The sequence below is a fragment of the Protopterus annectens genome, chromosome 14.part0 (assembly GCF_019279795.1).
Source record: "Protopterus annectens isolate FY-2018-M chromosome 14.part0, PAN1.0, whole genome shotgun sequence".
In the NCBI taxonomy this organism is placed as follows: Eukaryota; Metazoa; Chordata; order Ceratodontiformes; family Protopteridae; genus Protopterus; species Protopterus annectens.
This window is the reverse complement of record NC_056748.1, coordinates 307218274-307239659: the sequence shown is the minus strand read 5'-3', so window position 1 is coordinate 307239659 and position 21386 is coordinate 307218274. Positions and strand designations below refer to the sequence as shown.

Genomic DNA, 21386 nt, shown 5'->3' with positions numbered 1-21386 from the left:
TGCTGTTGGTGTGTCTTGATGCATAGAAAGCATTCAGCAGAGTAAGCTGAAATTTGAGTAGGACAATGGAAGCATTTGCATTTCCCAACACAATAATAAGGTTAATTAGAAAGATATATGAAGGATCTGAGGCAAAAATCAAAGTGGGTAGGTCCCTCTGTTGTAAGTTGTGTTTGACCAGATGAACCAGGCAGAGGTGTCCTCTTTACCTTTTGTTATAGTGTATTTAAGATCATTGGCAAAGAAAACAAGGGACTCAGATGGCATGGTGTTCAAGAAAAGTTGCTATTATTTGCAGATATTATTTTGTACCTTATGAAACCAGAAAAGGACATCTCAGTATTGTGGAATATTCTGAAGCAGTTCCAGTTTTTTCAGGATATAAAATTAATGAAGATAAAACAAGGGCTATAGCTGTAAACTGTGTACCCAAACGCGAATTGGTCCACAATACACTTATTTTATGGGGACATGATAAAATTAAGTATTAATAATATGGCTCAAAAAGGATTCTGTTATAGCAGCTAAAGATATGTGGGAAGAGACTAAACAAAAGTTAATACAAAAAGTGAGAAACTGAAAGCTCTTGCCAGAGAAGAAGTTGTGGACAAGTAATTAGTAAAGATGTGAAGGACCCTGTTTGGGAGGGGAGGGGAAGACTTAATTAGGATAAGTTGATCCTTCCAGAAGAACAAGGACGTTTAGGATTGCATGATTTGAATGGATATTTTAGAGCTACGCAGTTAAGGCAACACTAGCAAAAAGCTACAATTTAAAGTGGAAAATAATGATGGTGTACCATGGGGTTATTCAAGAAATGAGAAAAGAATGGGATTTTGGACACAGATCCTTAAGGAGAATAATAGTCATACAGAATATTACGTAAATGAAGTAGTGGAAAGTATATTAAGAACTAAGTTATCATGGGAATGGAAAAAGGAGAATCTCCCTTTAGGGATCACTGCAATTAGGGGTACCAAGAGTAGAGAATAGGATGATGGAAATTACTAGAAGAAGATGGCAAAAGAACCAAGATATTGGGAACAAATAATTAGAGAAGGAAAGGTAATAATTTGGGAAGAAGCCAAGAAGACATTTGGATTGCAGGCTAGTGATAGCCGTGCCTATCAGGGACTGATATCCGAGTATTGACAGAGAAGGGGACGGAGGATCCTAAATGAAAGCCCTGCACTGGTTGAGTCTTCAGTTGAATCTAAAACAGAGGCTTTTGCTAACAAGGAGGTAATTAGTAGGGCTTATAAAATATTGCACAATAACTATAGTCATCAGAAGAGGTCAGGAAAAACTGGGAAGCGAGATCAGATATGCAATTCACAAAGAAATAATACAACATATGTCTGTCTCCTAAATATGCAACAAAATCTAGAGGATTTAGTTTTCTCTCACAGTGTTTGCCTGTGGTATAAAAGTATCTAAGCAGACTCCAAAAACGTTTTCCCTGTGGTAGATGGCAAATGTTGGGAGGTGTGATGGGGAAGAAGGGGGTAACTGGGAACATACATTTTGGGAGTGTAATGAGATAGCAGACTTTAAAAATGTCTGTCAGAAATACTGGGTGAGCAAATGTGTGTAACTAGGGAAATATTTTTTGAGCTGAGATACAGGATCTGGATTGCCCTGACATAGTAAGTCCCCAGTAAGTTTAATTCTTGTGGATGCCAAAAAAGCAATTATTAGATAATGGAAATCAAAGTATAAACCAACTATACTCGAAGTAGTGAATATTGTTAACAGCGAGAAAAGAACAGGAAGTGGGGTCTTTAGAAAAGGATAGGCGTAAGTTACATAGAAAAAGATGGACATTGTAGAACAATACATGCTGAAGCATTTTGGAAGAGGAATGAGCTTTATGGGATGTCAGGAATTGAATAATTTATGTAATGTTGCTTAGATTATAGAATATATAACTATGTTATATATAATGTTTGTAAATGTGAACTTGTTGATATGGTTTGATTACTTTTATATAAATGTAAGTTTGCCTACGTCACAAGTGATAATTCAGTAAATGTATTTAAAAAAAAAAGGCTATGAGGTGTTAATGTACTGCGTCCTGTAGTACAAGGTTTGAGTCCTTCAGCCTTTGTCTTCTCTGTGACTCCGAGCAAGTCACTTAACCAAGCAATGCTCTGTGGCAATCAGGAAGTTAGGATAGGCTCCTCATGCGTAATAACTACTTATGAGCTGCAAAGAGTTGTGTTAAAATATATTGACGTTTAAATACAGGAATAGTTAATGAAAGTAAACACTAACCATAATGCAGTGGAAAGAGTCATGAAGGTCCTCTGCATAGGTTAATTAAATCTAATATGGTGACTCTATACTAAGAGAAACAAAATTATCTGACTACTACCTTTCCCAGTTTCTAAGGTTTAATATAAGTGTGTGATGCAACTCCGCCACTTCAGCAGGTGAAAAACTTAATTCTTTCATTGAATGTAGAGTGAAATTGGAAAATGAAATGAGGAGAGGTGTACATTTTGTGGTGTGAATGATCATGGTAGGTGGCATTACACTGCAGTAAGTTGGTTTCAATTGTGTGATTAATGTACTACCATGGAGTAAGGAGCCTGTTGCTGTAAAAGCTTACATTTTCTGTGTAGCTGTAAAGACTTGCATATTCTGTGTACAGAGAGTTGAGATGGGTCTTTATGCAATTTTCTTTGGTAGCGAGAGTAGTACGATGGGTAAAATTGTCATGATAATGTAGCCATCTGTGTTTTTGGATTGTAACAAAACAGTAAGAACTTCAGTCATTGAATAATGCTTGATATGAGAAATGACAATCTCTCATTCATCTGAATATGCGGGTCTATATTAGATCAGCGAACACTGATCCATTGAACTTAGGTAAGTGAAAGCTTACAATTTCGAACTGTCAGAACAGCGATTTGTTTTCCTAGGGAAAAAAATTGCTGTTCCAAAACACATACACACAACACAAGCACACCAAACTAACAGCAGTCCACACATACACCTAAAATCTCACACCTAACCCTACACTAAACTATGCACACACCACTAACTATCCACTTACCTTAACCCAAACCCTAACCTTAAGGTCAGTCACTATTGCACACTCACCTCACCTGCTCCCTAACCCTAACTCACCTAACCCACCCTAACCCTCACGTCCACACAATCGCACACATACCTAACCCGCGCCCTAACCCTAACTCACCTAACCCACCCTAACACTAACATCCACACAATCGCACACTTAACCTGAACCCGATCCGTAACTTTCCACCACAACACTGAAAATACCGAAGCAACAGAAATGGACAACCGAATTCTTTCCCTAGGAAAAAATTTGAGTTTCTGCTGCTTTGATATTTTCCACTTTCGCTTACCTAAGTTCAGTGAATCAGCGTTCGCTTTTTTAAGCGTTCGCTGATCTAATATAGACCCACATATGCATACTAATTCAAATGTGTTATAGTACCAGCACTTTAAGGCTGCACTCGGTTGTTCTGTTATGTTCTAATGAATGTACATTTCTTCAGTGCCAGTTTATGAAAGTTCACATTCTGAACTGGCACTTTATTGCATACTCATTTGTCATCAAAGCTGCACAGAAGTGGAGTAATGGGGATGGTCTGTTTGACAAACAGAGAGTTGCAGTCTTTCTTTAATGGCAGTGTGACCTGAAAGTTAATGCATTATTTTCCACACTGTGGAAGATATTCCACATCATTCTCCACCATAAAGGTGGCTCCTCCACTGAACTTTCCAATTGCTACCCCATAGCCGTCTTTTCTCCTCTTTCCAAGATACTTGAGAAATGCATCCATTCTCAAATCTTAGACTACCTCTTTGCTAATAAAGTGCTCTCCAGCACCCATCATGGCTTCAGGCAATACCATGGCACTACTACCACCTTGCTGTTTTTCACTAATGCTATCTATCATCATAAAAATAATGGCATGTCCTCCTCTACTATATTTTTGGATCTATCCAAGGCTTTTGACATGGTCTCACACAAGCTACTAATCTCTCTTCTCACTAACCTATCCTTTTGCCAATCGGCTACTGATTGTTGGCAGCCAGTTAGGTAGCTGTGAAACCAGTCAGTTGTCTGAAATAATGACCTATCTCCTTGACTTCTTGTAACACTTTGTGTTCCCCTACTATCCTCACTCTTCCCCAATGATGTAATCACATCCACCAAGCGTGCTTCTTTTATACACTATGCAGATGACTTCACCCTCATCTGCTCAGCCCCAGCTATAACTTCACAAGATCACACAGGAAGCCTTTTCATTTGTAGAAAACTGGCTATGTAATGCCCAGTTATTACTCATCTTGAGCAAGACCGAGCTCCTTATTTTCCAACCCACTAAATCTAACCCAATTATCCTCCACTTTAATATTCTAGCCAAAGACAATACCGTCATCTCCCCAACAGACACACCAAAACTACTTGGTGTTGAGATTGGTAACAATCTGAGATGTGACACTCACATTTCTCTTACCATAAAAAAGGTTCACAAAAAACAAGGTGCATTGTACAGAAAGACAGCCAGAATTTCTGCTGCCAATTCCCACCTAATGTCCACTTTACTCTACGCCTCTCCTATACTTGCCTACCGTAGACAAACAGACCTAAACAAGTTCAAGGCTTACTACAATAAAATAGCTAAGTTTGCCACTGGTGCATCTTATCGCAGCCACCACTGTATCTCACTTAGAGAACTTGACTAGCTTGAACACCCTCAACTTCTTCACCTGAATCAACTCTCTCTCACCCACAAGTTAGTAAACCATCCTCTTAAAGTCCCCTCCCTTCAAAACCTTCTCCATCCCTACTACTCCACTAGACCTCTATGCTCCAGCAGCAAAAATCTACTTCTAGTTACCAAACCCAAGAACTCAGTGGGAGAAGCACTACTCTCCTGCATTATATCCAGATTATGGAACAATCTCTCCCCCCTCTATAACCACACTGCCTTTTTGCAATCACTTCAAGACTGCACTAAAACTCACTTAAAAAGTCTCTGGTTATGTCCATGCACCAATCCCAACTAGTAACCCTCCTTTTACCACCCCCCCTTCCTCTACCCTCCCCTAGCCACCCTGCCTCACACCACCTGATCATTGCATTCCTTCCTCTGCAGGCTCTGGCTCATCCTTTACCCTCCCCTTCCCTCCTCACTCAGTCTCTCAGACCTATTATAACATGCTTAACTACCTCACTTCATCTCAAGTCCAAATATATATCCAACTGACTTGCACCTAGCTTCCTCTCACTACCACGTATACTACTCACTCAGTCTCCTCTCTTACTTCTCTATCTTTCCCTTCCATCCCTTTAACTCTTTTAACTTGTTCCACCTTCATGGAGAGTTTCTGATTTATATCTGCTTGAGTTTAGTGCAATATTTGTATTTAACATTCAAGTATATGAGTTTAGAACAGTATCCGTTTGAGCTTAGTGTACTGTCTGTATATACATCCTACCTTTATTTCTAAATTTTAGCTAGATATTGGTATATCTGTTCATTGCTATGTTTCATATTGTGCTTTGCTGCAGTATGTGTTATTTGCTATTGTATGCGTATTCAGTTGTTCATGTACTTTGCTGCTCATTTATTGTTCTGTGGAGCTTTTCTCCCCATGCCTCCACTGAAAAAGGACCCATGTCTAGTTGGAATTTCCTGGTAAACAAATGTAAATAAATAAAATTAGTCTGGGGGTGGGGCAAAGCTCTTTGCTGCTGCCACAGTACCCAGGGCAGTTTAACATTTTATTTTACCACTCTTAATTTTATTATAGCCTTTTTGATGTTTTGAGGTTCATTTAATGCCTTTACATTTTGTACATCTGGTACAGTATTACAGAATCATCCCTGGTTTGGTGCATTTATATCATGTTATTTTCAGCTTTGTGTCTGTTTTTGTAGGAAAGATGTTAAGTTTCTTTGATAATACTTTTTAAATCATCTGCAGCCACTAGTGGTAAACATGGGGCTTCAGTGTATAAATGCAATTCAGCAATTAAAACACAGGTGCATATTAAACTGTAGTAAGTACTTAAAATATCTGCTGAATGTATTCCATCTGGAGTGATCCTTTCATACAGTCCATAGCCCAATGGGCACCTCCTGCAGGTAGTTTTGTTCCCAAAAGCATCTGTAGTTTCTCCAGTTTCAAGTCATATTCATTCAGTGGTAATGCATCGGGTCTTTGAAGTGATTTTTTGATGTACATTGCTGTCAAACTTCATATTCTGTCTTTTGAATCATCAAAGTCCCAAGTATTGAAGAAGTGACTTAAGACAGTTTCATGTCTGTTTTATACAGTCTCTGTTCTGTTTATTTAGCCTATGTAGGCATCTTGTTTCATAGAGGATGGCTGCGGTGGTGCAACGGTTAAGAGGCTCTCCAGTTCGATCTTCGGCTGGAGTGTCTTGTGTGCAGAGTCTGCATGCCCTCCCTGTGGTTGTGTGGGTTTCCTCCGAGTTCCTCCCACATTCCCAAAGACATGCTGTAAGTGGATTGGACACGCTAAAATTGGCTCTAGGCATGAGTGAGTGAGTGCGTGCGTGTGTGTGCCTTCTGTGGAAGGTTGGGCACCAGGCTGGCAACTCGACACCATAAAACTCTCTGCCAATCATGAGCGGACAAGGTGATCCACTGTGGCGACCCCTAACCAGGAAAAGCCGAAAGAGAGAGAAGCGTCTTGTTTCATAGTATTATTGTTACACATCTGGTAGTCACATATCCCACAAACAGTAATGACATTTCTTCAGTGACCTTCACAGTGCTCTAATAAAAGCATGTGAGGACACCGCTGTAAAACCTCTGTATGGCTTTGTACTACTTGTTTCTCAATGGTTCTTATTTTGTATACATATTGGCCATGTTTTCTTGAATGTTAGCAGCTTAGTGTTTAATTTACTGCTGCTTTGTTTTTTATCAGTTGATGGCTATTGAGGTAGAAGAAGAATATGGCGGAACTGGTTCCTCTTTTTTTTCCTCCATTTTGGCAATTGAAGAACTATCAAAGGTTGATCCAGGAATAGGTTTGTTTTGTGATCTTCAGAACACTTTGATCAATACCTTATTTCGAAGGTGTGGGAGTGAAGAGCAAAAGAAGAAATACCTTCCAAGACTGGCAACAAACATGGTGAGTTGACAGAGGTCATATCTCTAAAATGTAACACCAAGAATGTGTTTTGAATCTTGTCATTTTGTAGCATAACTTTGAAAATCTTCATTATATTGGTTAATTTCTCTTTTCCTTGATCTTTCATTGTGTTGCTTAATTTGGTAAAACACTTTTTCAAGCTATGTTTAAAAGTCTGAACTAGTGGAAATGGGAATGATTTAGAATGATCACTGCATTCTTATGAATACTGCTTCTTTAGTTAGCACTTTCCAGTCCCTTGCACATTGTGGCATTACTTCCTGTGCAGTGACTTGAAGTGAATGTAAGCAGTGATACAGTATATGGAACAAGTATCTTTCAATACTTATTTATTTAATTAATTTATTTATTTATTTGGACTTTGTTGACCAGATTAGTCCTGCCAGGCCAATGGCCTCTTTTCAGGGGAGACGTGAGGTAATGCGCATAATGACTAGGGAAATTATTCCTATTGCAGCAAGTAACGACCTACATTTTATTAATAATCCACTATAACATGACCTACTTCAGTACCAAGTAATTACAGTTTAACCTTTCCATAAAAAGGTTGTGCAGTTTGAGAATGCTTAGTAAGACAGATCCCAAAGATTGTGCGTTTCTGTAAATTTTACCTGTTTTTCAAATTTTTCATATCTTTTGCCTTCCGTCCTTTTCTTAGCATGCTGGTCAACTCCTGTGTAAATTTAATTCATAGGCAGTGCTACTGTGAAAAAGTTCCCTTTAATGAGATTTTTCATTCCAGTGTCAAGCACCATTGGTTATGTTGCATATATCTTTAAAAGGGTGTTTGATTTTTTTTAACACAAATAAAGGTTCATTGCAACATTTTAACCATACTTAAGGTGACTACAGAATTTGTCAAGGATCATATACTATCTGCAGATAAGTATTTAAACTTGTATTTCTTTACTTTGTATCTTTTGCTTGCTCATATACTTTTTTTACACTTTTTTTTGCTAACTTTATAAAATCTGTAAAGACATTATCACTTCTCATAACAGTCATAATGTATAAGTTTCTATAATCTTGATGCAATGTCTATATAGTTCTTTATCAATTTCCCTAACTTTCTGCATAGCATAACTTGTTCTTTTTGGACAGTGCCTATTCCGACTTCCTTAGTATACTAGTTGAAATTGTATGCATGTCTTAACTGTGTATTAAGTTGTCAGACTTAATAAGAAAATCTGATTTCTAGAGACTGTGTGTGTGTGTGTGTGTGTGTGTGTGTGTGTGTGTGTGTGTGTGTGTGTGTATGTATCGTTTTAAATCAGAGTAGTACAAAAGTCTGCATTTTATTTATATGTACAATGCACAGCTATAAATCTCACAAAGCAGATCAGAAATGCTACTGAGCATTCCAGTAGGGATGTTATTTCAGTGTAACTCCTTCTTGAATGTTAAGTAGCAAACTGAGACACAAGCCAGCAAATGTAGGCTTCATCTTCGTGCATCTGTAGACAACCGCTGAGAGTTATTAAAAATGAAACATCAGAAAAATTCTATTTGAAAAAAATATTTATCTAGTTCTTGAGCTACCAATTAAGTACTGAATAAAAAAGTATTTTTGTTCCCTTTCATGTGATTGTTACTTGATACTAGTACATATGCTTACTAACTAACTTTCAGTTATGTAGTAAAAATAATACTTGGCAGATCTAAGTGTTATTCTGGTGTGCTGCTGATTTACTCTCTTGTGTTCTGAAAGCTAGAGTCCCTCGGACGTCACCGTTGATATCAAACCTGGCCTGTCAGGAGTAAATCCTATCACAACTCCCACCCCTACTACAGCTTATGTGAGTAGTAAGCCTAGTACAGCTAAAACAATTTCTGCTGAAGTACCTCTTCAGCTTCCACTTTAGTCAGTTCTTCAGAGTAGTAGAAAGTGAATGCAATTTAATTTAATTGTAGGTTTCAGAAAAAAATGTCTGTGATTCATAACATGGCTATTCCATGGATTCTAAAACCATATCTAGAATGTCAAACAATTTTCTTGGTCATAATAGTTGGATTTTGTGGACAGATTACTGGTACAGACCAAAATAGCTTTTAAGAATAATGAAATAAAAAGAAGCAGAATAAAAAAATCCATTTTTAGAACTAGAAAGTTGCATTGCTGTATGTGTTTATTTTTCCAAAAACTACATTCCTGTGTACTCTACCACTGTAGGGTTTCCATCCTACTAAATAAAATTTTACTACCTGAAAGTTCTGATTACCTCAGGGTAAAGGGATTAGTTGGTTCTACTTGAAAACCAAATAATCCCTCCGTTTCTAAGGCAGCATTACTGCAGAGTTAGTGTATTTAGTTAGCAATGGTATGGAGGACATAGACCCCTGCAAAAAGACTTGTAATAGTTTTGTGAAGTATACCACAGCTATAGCATCTGTTTGCTTTATTCTGTTTTGCATGTGTTCCTACCTTTAAGCTGTATTATATTAATAGTGTGTAATTAATTACATCGTGAAACAAAATGCATATACAGCAGGTTTAAACAGTATCCCATAGAGTTTAAGAAAGCACATGTCTGTACTTTCTTTTTGTTGGCATCATAATGTTGGCCATGGTTAAAACTAGGTTTAATAAGGATAAGTAAGAGTAGAACTGAAGCCGCTTCTTTGCTTCCTAATTTAGGATTTTTTTTTTTCAAGAAGACCCTACACCTGATCTTTGGCCACAGTTAAACGTTTCCAGGATGCTAGGAACTGTGTGATGAGGAGCACCTAGAAATTTGTGACAAAAATGCTTTCAAAGTCCTTAGCCAAAGCAACACTGCCATAGAAGTGGTTCCTTTTGCAAAACTCCTTGGTATCACCATAGATGAATACCTTAAATTTGATATCCACGTACAACAAAACATCAAGAAAACCCACCAAAAACTTGGTATGCTCTACAGGAATAACCGCTTTCTCTCCAACTCCTCCAGGCATACTCTAGCAACTACCTACCTCCTTCCTTACTATATGGAGCCCCTCTTCTAACTAACCTGTCTTCTTCCATCACCTCTAAACTTGAAACTTGCTATAATAAAATCTCCAAGTTTGCAACCAAATCCAAAACCTCTACTCACCACTGCCTCACCCTACAATCATTGAACTGGCTGGAACTCCCTAACTACCTCAACTACCTCCAACTTACTACCGCTCACAAATTAATATTCTTTCCAAATAAGTGCCCAGCACTAACAAACCTCCTTCCCCCTTACATCCCAACCAGATCTCTGAGATCTGAACACCAAAATTTAATCTCTATTCATAAACCCAAACACATTGCAGGCCAACTCCTTCTCTCTTTCACTGTAGGCAAAAAATGGAACTCTCTTCCTCCCTCACATAAGACTATACCTGACCCCGAATCCTTCAAGACCCAACTTTTCTCATTTCTATCTTCCAAACGTAAATGCTCCTGCTTTCACCCTACAGTACATTTCCCCATAGAGCCTACTAAACTCCTGCTCCAAACTTCACTACATCCTCTCCTTTTCTATTTACCTAACACAAACCTAATCCATCACCTTCTGATCATTCAATTTCTCTCGCTTGACTCCTAGCATGTATATAACGCAACTATCAAGTAATCACTGATGCCTATTTCTTGACAATTGATTCTTATTGCTCTGAATGTAAAAACCTGCAACCTTTGTCTCATTGCATGTGTAATGACAATTTATTCTTTTACTATACCTGTTTTGTATGAATTCATACATGTATTTTACCTTTGCATTTGGGATTTTTTTGTGATCTCTAATTGTGTTTCTTATGGAGCTTTTCTCCCCGGGCCTCCACTGAAAATGGGCACATTCTGGCCCAGTGGACTTCCCCGGTAATCAAACTGAAATAAATAAATAAATAAATCTGTTTAAAGCTAAACAAAGATGTGTGTCATTTAAATGAGACTGGTTGCATAGGCCTAGGTGGATTGTATCACAAACGAGTCCGTCTTTTTAAAATTACTTATATGTAGTTTTAGTAACTAGTTACTTAACCTGGTGCTCACCCTGTGGGCTCTGTTTTAGTTTTTGTTTTAGAAGGAACTGTGTTCTTTAGTGCTTGAAGATGAGACCTAGATCATGCCTCAAGAGTATGTATGAAAAAAGTACAGTGAGAGATCCCTTAACATAGAAACCTTTCAACTTTAGGTATTTTTTTTCTAGGTGTTTTGTTGGGAAAGTACAAAAAGTTACCTTCTGACACTTTCTTAGATGGCTACACAATGATCAACAGCTTAACTTCAGCTCTGCCAGTCTTAAAAAAAGAACAGGAAGACAAGGGCCAGGAACTTTGTCACTTTCAGTAAATTAAATTATTGGCTAGTACATACACTGCCATTAAAGAAGAAACTAAGAATACCTGAAAGAAAGTCAGATAGAAAATGTGAAGAGAAAATGCTGACTGGGAAAAATCCTGCAGCTGTTCAACAAAAATCAGTTCAGGCTCCAGCTTTTGTGCAAGACGTGGCTTCCAGCAATCTGGACGAAAAAAGTAAAATGTGCTCAGAGCTGATTAAAATAAAAAAAAAACACTGAGTATATCAGTCATCCTTTTGTTATTTGAAGAAGCTTTAAACAGCTAGATGAGCTAATAAAACTGCAAAAATCTGACGTCAAGTGAAGAATAGCCTGACTGAGTATGAGACTGCTCAAGAAGAGATGTTTAAAAAAATGCTAGCAGTAGAGGATAGAGCACATAGGGAAAATCTGAGATTTTCCTGCTGTACCAGAGAACCTAGAAGGAGCAGACTGGATTAATTTTATAAAGGCACAAATAAACAACTGGACATTCTGTAGCCAAAACTGCTAATTGAAAAGACACTTGTGTGTATGCTCCAAATCTGGGCATGAAAAAGCAGCCAAGACCTGTATTAGTAAATATGCAGACTTATCAACAGAAAGGGTTAATCCTGACAAAACTGTGGCAAAAGTGCAAATGATTGAAAGTTGGAGACAGTAGAATGCTTGTGGAAAATGATTATTCACTGTACACCAGGCAGAAGACAAACAAATTTATTCCAACAATTGTGGAATGTAGAGAGGCAAGTGTGCAGGTCACTTTGCTGCATCCAGCTGTCTTTGGAATATTTTTTCCTTTTCCTGTATTCAAAAGGATAATGAGTGAGAAACCAAGAAAAGCACAGGAGTCAACTAGAAGAATCAGTAGTAACTTAGAACAGTAACACAAAAATTAGTGAATTAATGTCAGACTGCAGTGCATCAATTGCATTTGAAAAATACAGTTGTATAATAAAAAGTGGAAAGAGTGGACTTTTAACTATTTGTTAAACAAGTGGGGGACTGCAAAGCATTTGCCTTGCTTCATGTCACTAATGTTTGGAAGGACACATGGGGGGTATTTCTGTGAACATTTTCATTATATAAATTACATGTTTTATAGTAAAGCATTTTTAGTTGGTTTTGTATGTAATAAAGATACTAAAGTAAACATTACTTTCTTTTTTAATATTCATAATTGTATGTATTACAATGCAAAAAGAGAAAAAAAAAGGTTAGAGAAAGCATGTTTACGTTAATAGGCTGTAATCTTGGGTTGTTGAAGTGGGGGGATGGGGTTCAAAAGTACAATAGTAATATATGAGCTGATATGTTTTCTCTTTCTGTGGCATAGGTGAATGTTTGGATTAAGACCATTGGCTTAATATAACAGGTTTTAAGTGAAACAAGTAAATAAGAGAACACAGAATATAATGAAAAGTTTTCCTTTACCAATAAATGTTTCAGCTGGTCTTTTAGAAGCCTGCAGCTGAGGACTATATTTTTTCTCTTGTGTTTCCTTGGAGGCAAGGTGATAATAGGGCAGTAAAAGGCAGAACACTGGTTTCTTCAAGGCTAAACGTTAACATTTTCTGAAAGCATGCAAGCTGTTTTTCCACATCTGGGAGGGGAATAAAGATAAAAAAGAACAGACACCAATTAGTGTAAGTAGAAGAACAGTCAATAACATGTGCCTTAGCATGGATAACCTCAGTTTTAGGTTAACACCTGTGTTTACAGCTGTCTGTTTTGAACAGTTGCTCCTATTAGGAGGGTTAAACTTAATGACATACATAGTTTTGTGTGTTTGTATTAATTTAACAGATTATGGGGGTGTACTGGTGGTATTTTTTTGAAGATTTTATTAAAACAAATATTCTTGTAAAATGTGACAGGTTCCAATGTTGATGATAAAAAATGTATATAGGATTAACCTGCCAAACATTAGTAGGTACATGTATCACAAAACAAAAAACTGGAAATAGACATTTAAAACATTTTTATTGTGTAATAGGTGGGAATAATGGCAGTTTCCTTATCTTGAAATGTACTGACAAAATGGAAAGAATATTTAATTATATTATGAAATGCATAGTGTAAATAGCAGTGCTACAGGAGGCACATTTGGGAATAAGTGAGCATGTGACTTTGATAAAGACAGGATTTCAGGATGGATATTCAGCAAACTATCAGGGATAAAGTAAAAGAGGAGTACTTGTATTAATTGTTTGTTTGAGGAGCTATAATAGAGATAGAAGAGCAAAAAGATAATAATGGCAGATATGTGGTAGTATGAGGCTTCTGGCAATGGAAAAGGATTATGCTGGCATGTAATTATATTTCACCTAAAACTGCTGTTATCTTTTAAAAAACTGGGAAATTATCAGGTTTCAGCAGGGAATATTATTTGCAAATCAAATTCCAATCCCCATCTACAACAATAAAGCTATATCTGGGTGAACTTGGAAGGGAAATATGAGTAGATTTCTTAAGTAATTATTGAAGCTATTTGGTATGGAAGACATGAATTCAGTAGTGGGAAAATTTACATATTCCCCAAGGTAAAATAAGTGGGCAAGATTAGACAGAAATTATATTTCACAGGAACATGCCCATTTAATTGCTAACTTTTTGACACACATACAATAAGTATGTCAGATCATGCACCAGTAATTACTAGGATAAAATTGCATGGTAATGAATTAAAGATGAGAGACTGGTACTTCACCCACCCACCTGTTAAAAAGAGAGAAGTTGAAGGAATGGGTAGTGGAAATTATTCAGGAGTTGTTAAAGAAGACAGAAAGTACTCTAGAAGTTATGGCTAGTGAGTAGGAAAAATTAAAGTGGAGCTTACAAATAGGGTTTAAATAAAAGAAAAAAAAGATATGGTTAAGAAGTAACCAAAGTTATTTAGATGGGCTGACTAAAAGTTAAAATATTGCAGAACAAGGAGATTCTCATAGAACAAGAACAGGTGCAATTGCAGAGTACTAAAGAGAAAATAAGGGAGTGCATGGTTAGTATGCACAAGTTTAGAAAGATTTCTGTTAAGCAACTGATCTAATGTTGTCAGTTTTCATTCTGTCCCCAACTGATGTGTTCAGATCCGATCCCTCGGGCATGACTCTGCTGTTGCTAAAGCTCTTGGCAACCAAAAAACTATCAAGCTTCTCCCTTACCCACATTGCACCAATCCCAAATACTTTAGATTTCATTTGCCACTTCAAGCAAAAAACATGGTCTTCCATATCTCTTGAGTGTTCTTCAGATAAGTGTTATAGTCTTTGTATTTCTTACATTTACTGTTCATTATCCTCATTTATAAATTCCGTTTTTTTTTTTTTTGCAGTTTCTAACACTTTTTTTTCCCCATCTACCGTACATTTTTTGTACCTCTTATATACTGTTGTTAGTATCTTCTTCTTCTCTTCTACAACACTGTTGTAGCTTACTTACCATTGTTGGTATTTCTATCCATTTTCTTTTTTTTCTCTTGATTCCCTATTTAAAAAATAAGTGGAAAAAAAAGTTTTTTAAGTATCTTTTTCTTATAGTGTTAAGATTATTTTGATTGGTGATGGCGGATAAATCAGCAGATTTAAAATGTTCAAAGTGTGGCCACAAACTGCCACTTTCTGACACCCATGCACTATGTGTCTGTTGTTTAGGTCTTCTCCATTTACAAGACAACTGCTCTGTATGTCGTGGATTTAATCTTCGTGCATTAGTAGAATGCAAGAATAAGTTGATACTGAAAGGCTTAGTTCCTTCTTCATTTGGAGAGGCTATATCAGAGGATTCTTTCTTTAAAACTACCAAAACTACAAAATCCTCTTCTCCAAAGCCATCTTTCTCCTCATTAGTGTCGGACTTGTCAAGAAGGAGGTCTCATAAGGATGCAGTATCAGGCTCAGATCCCAAAAAAGGCAAAGATTCAAGATCCTGGAAAAATGATCAGGTCTGACACCTCTTAAGTCGGATCCGATAAAGTCAAATCTCTCGGACCTGACTTCATTGAATCCAATGCAATCCAAACTTGACTTTCTGACTGCCAAGTTACTTCCCAGAACAATGTACTCTTCGTCACTGGATCTAGTCCTTGACAGGGTACTTTATCCATTCTTAGACCCAGGTCTCCGTCCGTATACTTCACTGGTTCTTCCAGAAGCCTTACAGAAGAAGATGTGGGCAGACTGGTGAAGAAGATTCTCTTGGTGCAGAGCCAGATTAGTTTTCCTTTGGCTGCTACCACTCCAGGTCAGGAGATGCATATATCTACTACTTCCGCTTTATAAATTCCTCCTTTGACTCCTGTAGCTTCAGAGTTTTTGGATCTGACTTGTCCGGATCCATCTGGCTCGGATCTGAGGATAACTTTATCCTCGGATCCGAGATGATATTTTACAGCTTCAGTCTCCTCGGATCCAGAGATCTCCCGGAACCATAGTCTGCCTTTCAGATCCAAGGTGTTACATTCAACTTCACACCTTTTGGAGCTGCCTCTGCACCTCAGAGCCTCGGGACTGGACAGCCCTGTTCTGGCCTCCAACTTGGAGGTTTTGTCCTTGGAGCAGGGGAGGCCTACGATTCAGAAGCTTGTATTTCTGACCTATGTCCTCTCTCTCTCTCCTTTGAGGCTGCGAAGAGAGTATTTTCTGCCTCGACAGTTCTGATGGATCCATTCCCCTCGGATCATAAGTCTTCTACCGTGATGTCGCCGTAGTCAGAGCTTTACCATCTCCTTCCACAGGGACAGCCAGTATCAAAACCCCAGGCTCCCGTCCAGGGAATTGTAATTGCCTCTTCTGATTCCTCCCCAGAACACCCCACTGAGGAGGTCCCTAAGAAGAGGACGTGTAAGAGGAAACACTTAGACTCCCTGGAAGAGTCCATCACTGAAGTCACCGATTTTAATGAAGGCAAAGACTCCCCACAAACACCTTCTGAAGAGGTTTCCTTTGGAGACATTCTAGAAATCCGTAATCAGACTGGTGGTTGGACATCCAGCATCCCTACTTCTGAGGAATCTCTTCTGGAGGCTTTTGGTACTGGGCCATCTACCTCCTGGTTGACACTGCCCACTGATGAGCTCATTGACTTGATCTCACAGCGGGCGTGGAAGAACCCAGACACCATAGAGACCATTCCTCGCAGGCCAGATAGGATAATGGCACCACCTGCAGATAGGCATTTTTGGAGGAAGGGAGTTCCTGTTGATGCCATAGTCATTGTGGACGCCACCAAGAAGGAAGCAGTGGAGGGAAGTTCAACTGTCCATCCCCCCAACAGGGAGTCACCGATGGACAGATTTGGGAAGTGTGTCTGTGCTTTAGTGACCTTCTCTTTGATGCCTCTGAACTATTTGGCACACTTTTCTGGGCTACAGAGGAATTTGATCAAGGAGTTATCAAATATACTATTGGGAGCTGTTTCTGATGAAGTTCAGGCATCTATTACTTCCCAGCTGACGACCCTACAGTCCATATCAATTCATCCATGAGGCTGATCTCACATGTAACAGAAGGAACCTTGAGGGCAGTGGGTTCAGGTGTTTCCATAAGGAGAAACACCTGGATGCTCCTGTTTGCTGAGCCTTTCAAGTCTTCTTTCATCAATGCTCCTTTTGATGGAACATCTTTATTCGGCCCCAAAGTAAAGATGCTCTGTCCAAGGTGTGCAAAAGATGGAAATACCCTGTCTGCCATGGGTGTGTGTTTTTCAACTCCTCACTGAGCTTTTTGCAGGAATCAACGAGGCGAGGTGGTTGAAAAATGTGGTTCAAGAAGTCTCAGGGTCCTTTTCAAGACACACATGGAGGAGGTTCCCCCAGAGGCAGAGGATGGAACTTTTAATGGACATAAACGTCTGCATGGCAGAAGTGGCCTGCAGAACCAGAGTTCCAGACAGTCATTCTTTGACAGACCGTGCCAGCTGTTCTGAAAGGAGGCCCAATTGTCCACCTCTGGAGATAGTCTGGGGTAAAGTTAACCTTGCACCAGAGAGTCTGGCTAGATATAACAAAAGATACTTGGGTGAAGAAGATTATTTCCAGAGGCTATATAATACCCTTTTCCCTTTCGCCCCCATTCTCAAGAAAATGTTATGTTCCATCCAGTAAGAGTGAACAAGCAGCAATTCAAATGCAAAAGCTGCTAGAAAAAGTCGTCGTACAAGAGGTCCTGCCAGACCAGATAGAATCTGGAACTTACTTGGGGTTCTCTTTGATGCCAAAGAAAACAGGGGACTGGACACCAATTCTGGATCTTTCCAAACTAAATAAGACAGTTCAAAGAACCAAGTTTTGGATGGTCACAGTTCAGTCCATTCTCTCCTTTTTGGGCAAGGATGACTGGATGTGCTGTATAGACTTTCAGGATGTGTATTATCATATAAAGATGAACAGATGATCCAGAAGATACTTGTTCTTCTGGCTGGGAGCCAGTCATTATCAATTCAGAGTACTCACCTTTGGACTCACCACAGCCCCCGGGTGTTTATCAAGTGTATGGCAGTAGTAGCAGCTCACCTGAGACTGCAAGGATTCAGAGTTTCCATATCTGGACGACTAGCTCATTACCACTTCAACCAGGCATCAACTCGTATATTGAAGAGACTAGGTTCTTCAGACTTGCTCTGTTCTGGGGATAACAATACATTTCAACAAATCTCATCTGCAACCAGTTTAGAGTTTATAGGAGCAGTTCTCAATACAATAATTACCACTGCTTCACTTCCTTTACTGAGAGTTCAGACTATGATTCCAAGTCAAAAAATAATCTGCAGCACCTCAGTTTCAGCCCGATTGGTCCTTCAGGCTCTGGAATCAAGGGCAGCAGTAATAACTTTAGTACCACTTGCTAGGTTCATAATTCTTCAATGGATGTTAGCTGCTCAGTGGTCAATTCTTTACTAGTCTCTGTCTTAAAAGATAAGAATCACTCACATCTGCAAGAGATATCTCAAGTGGTGGATTCATTCACACCAGGTTCTACAAGGTTGTCCGTTCATTTCTCCTCAGCCCAAGGCCAAAGTGACCATGGACGTTTCCTAGCTGGGAGGCACATTATCTGGGGAAGGCAGTCCAAGGCACTTGGTCCCCTTGGAGGCCAATTTGCTTGTAAATATCCTAGAGGTGAGAGCAGTGCTTCTAGCATTGCAGGCATTTCAGAATGCTGTCCTTATGGGGACAATTGAAGTACAGTCGAACAACATGTTGGTTGTCTGTTACATCAGCAAACAGGGAGGAACCAAATCCTACCCATTGTGTTAAGAAGCTCAGACTATGGCAGTAGGTGATGTCTTCCAAACGCTTTCTTTTAGCAGTGCACATTCTGGGGAAGTCTAGTGTGATAGCAGGCAAGTTGAGGAGGTGCATTCTTCTACCTTAGGAATGGTCCCTCAACAAAAATATTGTGAAAACAATCTTCTGACAATGGGGCCAGTCTTGCTGCAATCTATTTGCATCCTGCCTGAACAACAAATGTAGCAGTTACTAATCCCCTAAAAGGGGAGTCCCCCCGGTCTCCTTTATCCATTTCCTCCCACTCAACTAATGCCCAAATTTCTTCAGAAAGCTGCAAGGTTGAAGAGCTAGGTCATCCTCATTGTCCCTTATTGGCCTTGACAAATTTGGTTTTCCTTCCTTTGGCATCAACTGATTCAACCACCTTGGTTTCTGGATCCATCTCCGGACCTTCTATCTCCCCCAACAGGCATGATATACCCAGACATAGTGAATCTCAGGCTGGCTTCCTGATTTCTCCAATTCTGTTAATAGCCAGACAACCTATGCTCCCTTCTCCTGTCCGTCATATTCTTTTGTCCTCCCATAAACCTTCCATCAGGAAACTATACTCCAGCAAATGGAAGAGATTTGTTTTTTGGGCTCAAAAACGTAACATTGAACCTTTCACATCTCCCATTCATAATATCTTGGATTTTCTAGCACATCTTTTTGAAGAAGGAGCTAGTTCTTCTATTGTTAAAGCATTGTTAGGAGCCATTTAAAATTCTCATGTTGGAATAAATGGTTCTTCTGTTGCATTCCATAAGTTGAGCAAAGCTTTTTTGAAAGGCACTCTACCCTTTCGGCCCCCCCTTTAAAATCCTACTCCCCCTTGGGATCTAAACCTTGTGCTGCAGTCTCTAACACAGTGTCCCTTTGAGCCCTCAGCTGCATGCAAACTCAAATATCTTTCATGAAAGACAATTTTCTTAGTGGCCATTACCTTGGCCAGAAGAATTTCTGAGATCCAAGCATTGTGTTCAAAACTTCTATACTTGATTTTCCATAAAGGCTGCGTTACCTTGCGTAGCAACCCATTGTCTATAAAGGCTGGGTTACCTTGCTTCTTCCAAAGGTGGTGGTCAGAATCCAATGTAAATCAGTCTACTAATTTGCCAGTATTCTTTCCCAAATTTCCTAACAATGGAGAATACATATTAAATTTGTTAGAAGCTCATAGACAGTTGCGTTTTTATTTACATAGCAATAAAAACATCAGAAATTCTGACCAGTTGTTTGTTTCATATGCAGAACCAACATTGGGTAAACCAGTTACTAAAGTTGCTCTATCTAGATGAATAACAAATTGGGTGTTGCTCTGACAAACCTGTTTGAGCCCATTCCACCAGATCCATGGCAACTTCCTCAGTTTTTCAATCCAGAGTGTCCATGGATGACCTTTGTGCAGTAACTGGTTGGGCTACTCTCCATATCTTTATTACTCATTACAAATTAGATCTGGTCTACAGAGGAAGGGCATTTTTTGGTTCTCTGGTGCTCAGGAATATCCTTCCTTGAGTCTGCCCTGGAAATTGGGTAGCTGAGGTCTCTGCCCCATCAGTTGAGGATAGAATGAAAATTAACATCATCAGATAAAGAAATTATGTACTCACCATATCATTCCATCAGTGTTGTTCATTTTCATTCTTCTTCAACTGCCCTCACACCAACCCCCATCCTTAAGGCTTCTGGCAGAATGAGTGTGTAGAGGACATACATGTCCTTATTTTTTTACATAAACTCTAGATATAGCTTCTCTGTGATGATTTCCATCTTTTACTTTCTACTAATGCAGAAAACGAGATCTGAGGTAATTGGAGTTGATGCATTGAGGGTAAGGGAGAAGCTTGAGAACTTTTTGGTTGTCAAGCTTTAGCAACAGCTGAGTCTGATCTGAGGGATTGGATCCAAACCCACCAGTTGAGGAAGAAAAAAATGGACAACACAGATGGAATGTTGTGGTAAGTACATAACTTCTTTTTTGATAACTCCAGACCACAAAAACTTTTGGCACAACGACTTTGGCAACAGAAAGTAGAAAGGGGTGCTGCCAAACTTAGGGAACTCATAACAAAAATAACCAGAGATCCTGTAGAGGTAATAGAGATATTTTGGAACTTTTATGAAAATTTGTATAAAGCAGAGAAGTGGGGAAGTCAAGAAAAAACACAAATGGAAATATTTATGGAAGACTTAAATATGCCAAGGTTAGTGGTGCATGAGGCTCAACAACTAACAGTTATGATAGGAGTAGATGAGACAAAGATAGTGATGTATAACCAGTCTGCTGGAAAGTCTCCAGGAATAAATGGCATTCCAGTGAGAGTTTGGAAGCTAGAAGGGAAGAAAGTGATAAAGATCTGAAAGGTTTTCTTTAACTGTATTTTAAAAGGGGAAGCAGTAACATCCTGAATAAAAGCTGTGGTGACTGTAATTCCTAAAGACAGTAATAATCCATCAGATCCAACTTCATATAGTCCCATTTCAATTTTAAGCCATGATTATAAAGTTTTTATGTCCATAATGGCTAAAAGAATGGCAATTGTGTTGCCAAAATTCATAGATAAGGATCATAGTGATTTTGTAGAGAGGAAACAAACATTTGACAGCATTAACAGAACAATGATGATCAAGAGGGAAACAGAATGCAAGGAAGTACAG

At 38.8% G+C, this 21386-nt stretch overlaps 1 protein-coding gene across 1 annotated transcript in view; it reads left to right on the top strand.

Annotated features, from left to right (window-relative positions):
* The window catches only part of ACADSB (acyl-CoA dehydrogenase short/branched chain), a gene marked incomplete in the record, with an annotated part of 895069 nt that overhangs the window by 199671 nt on the left and 674012 nt on the right, over positions 1-21386 (top strand). Inside the window, 1 exon segment of the mRNA XM_044056031.1 lies at positions 6942-7148. Within this exon segment, the coding sequence (XP_043911966.1) occupies positions 6942-7148 (207 nt within the window).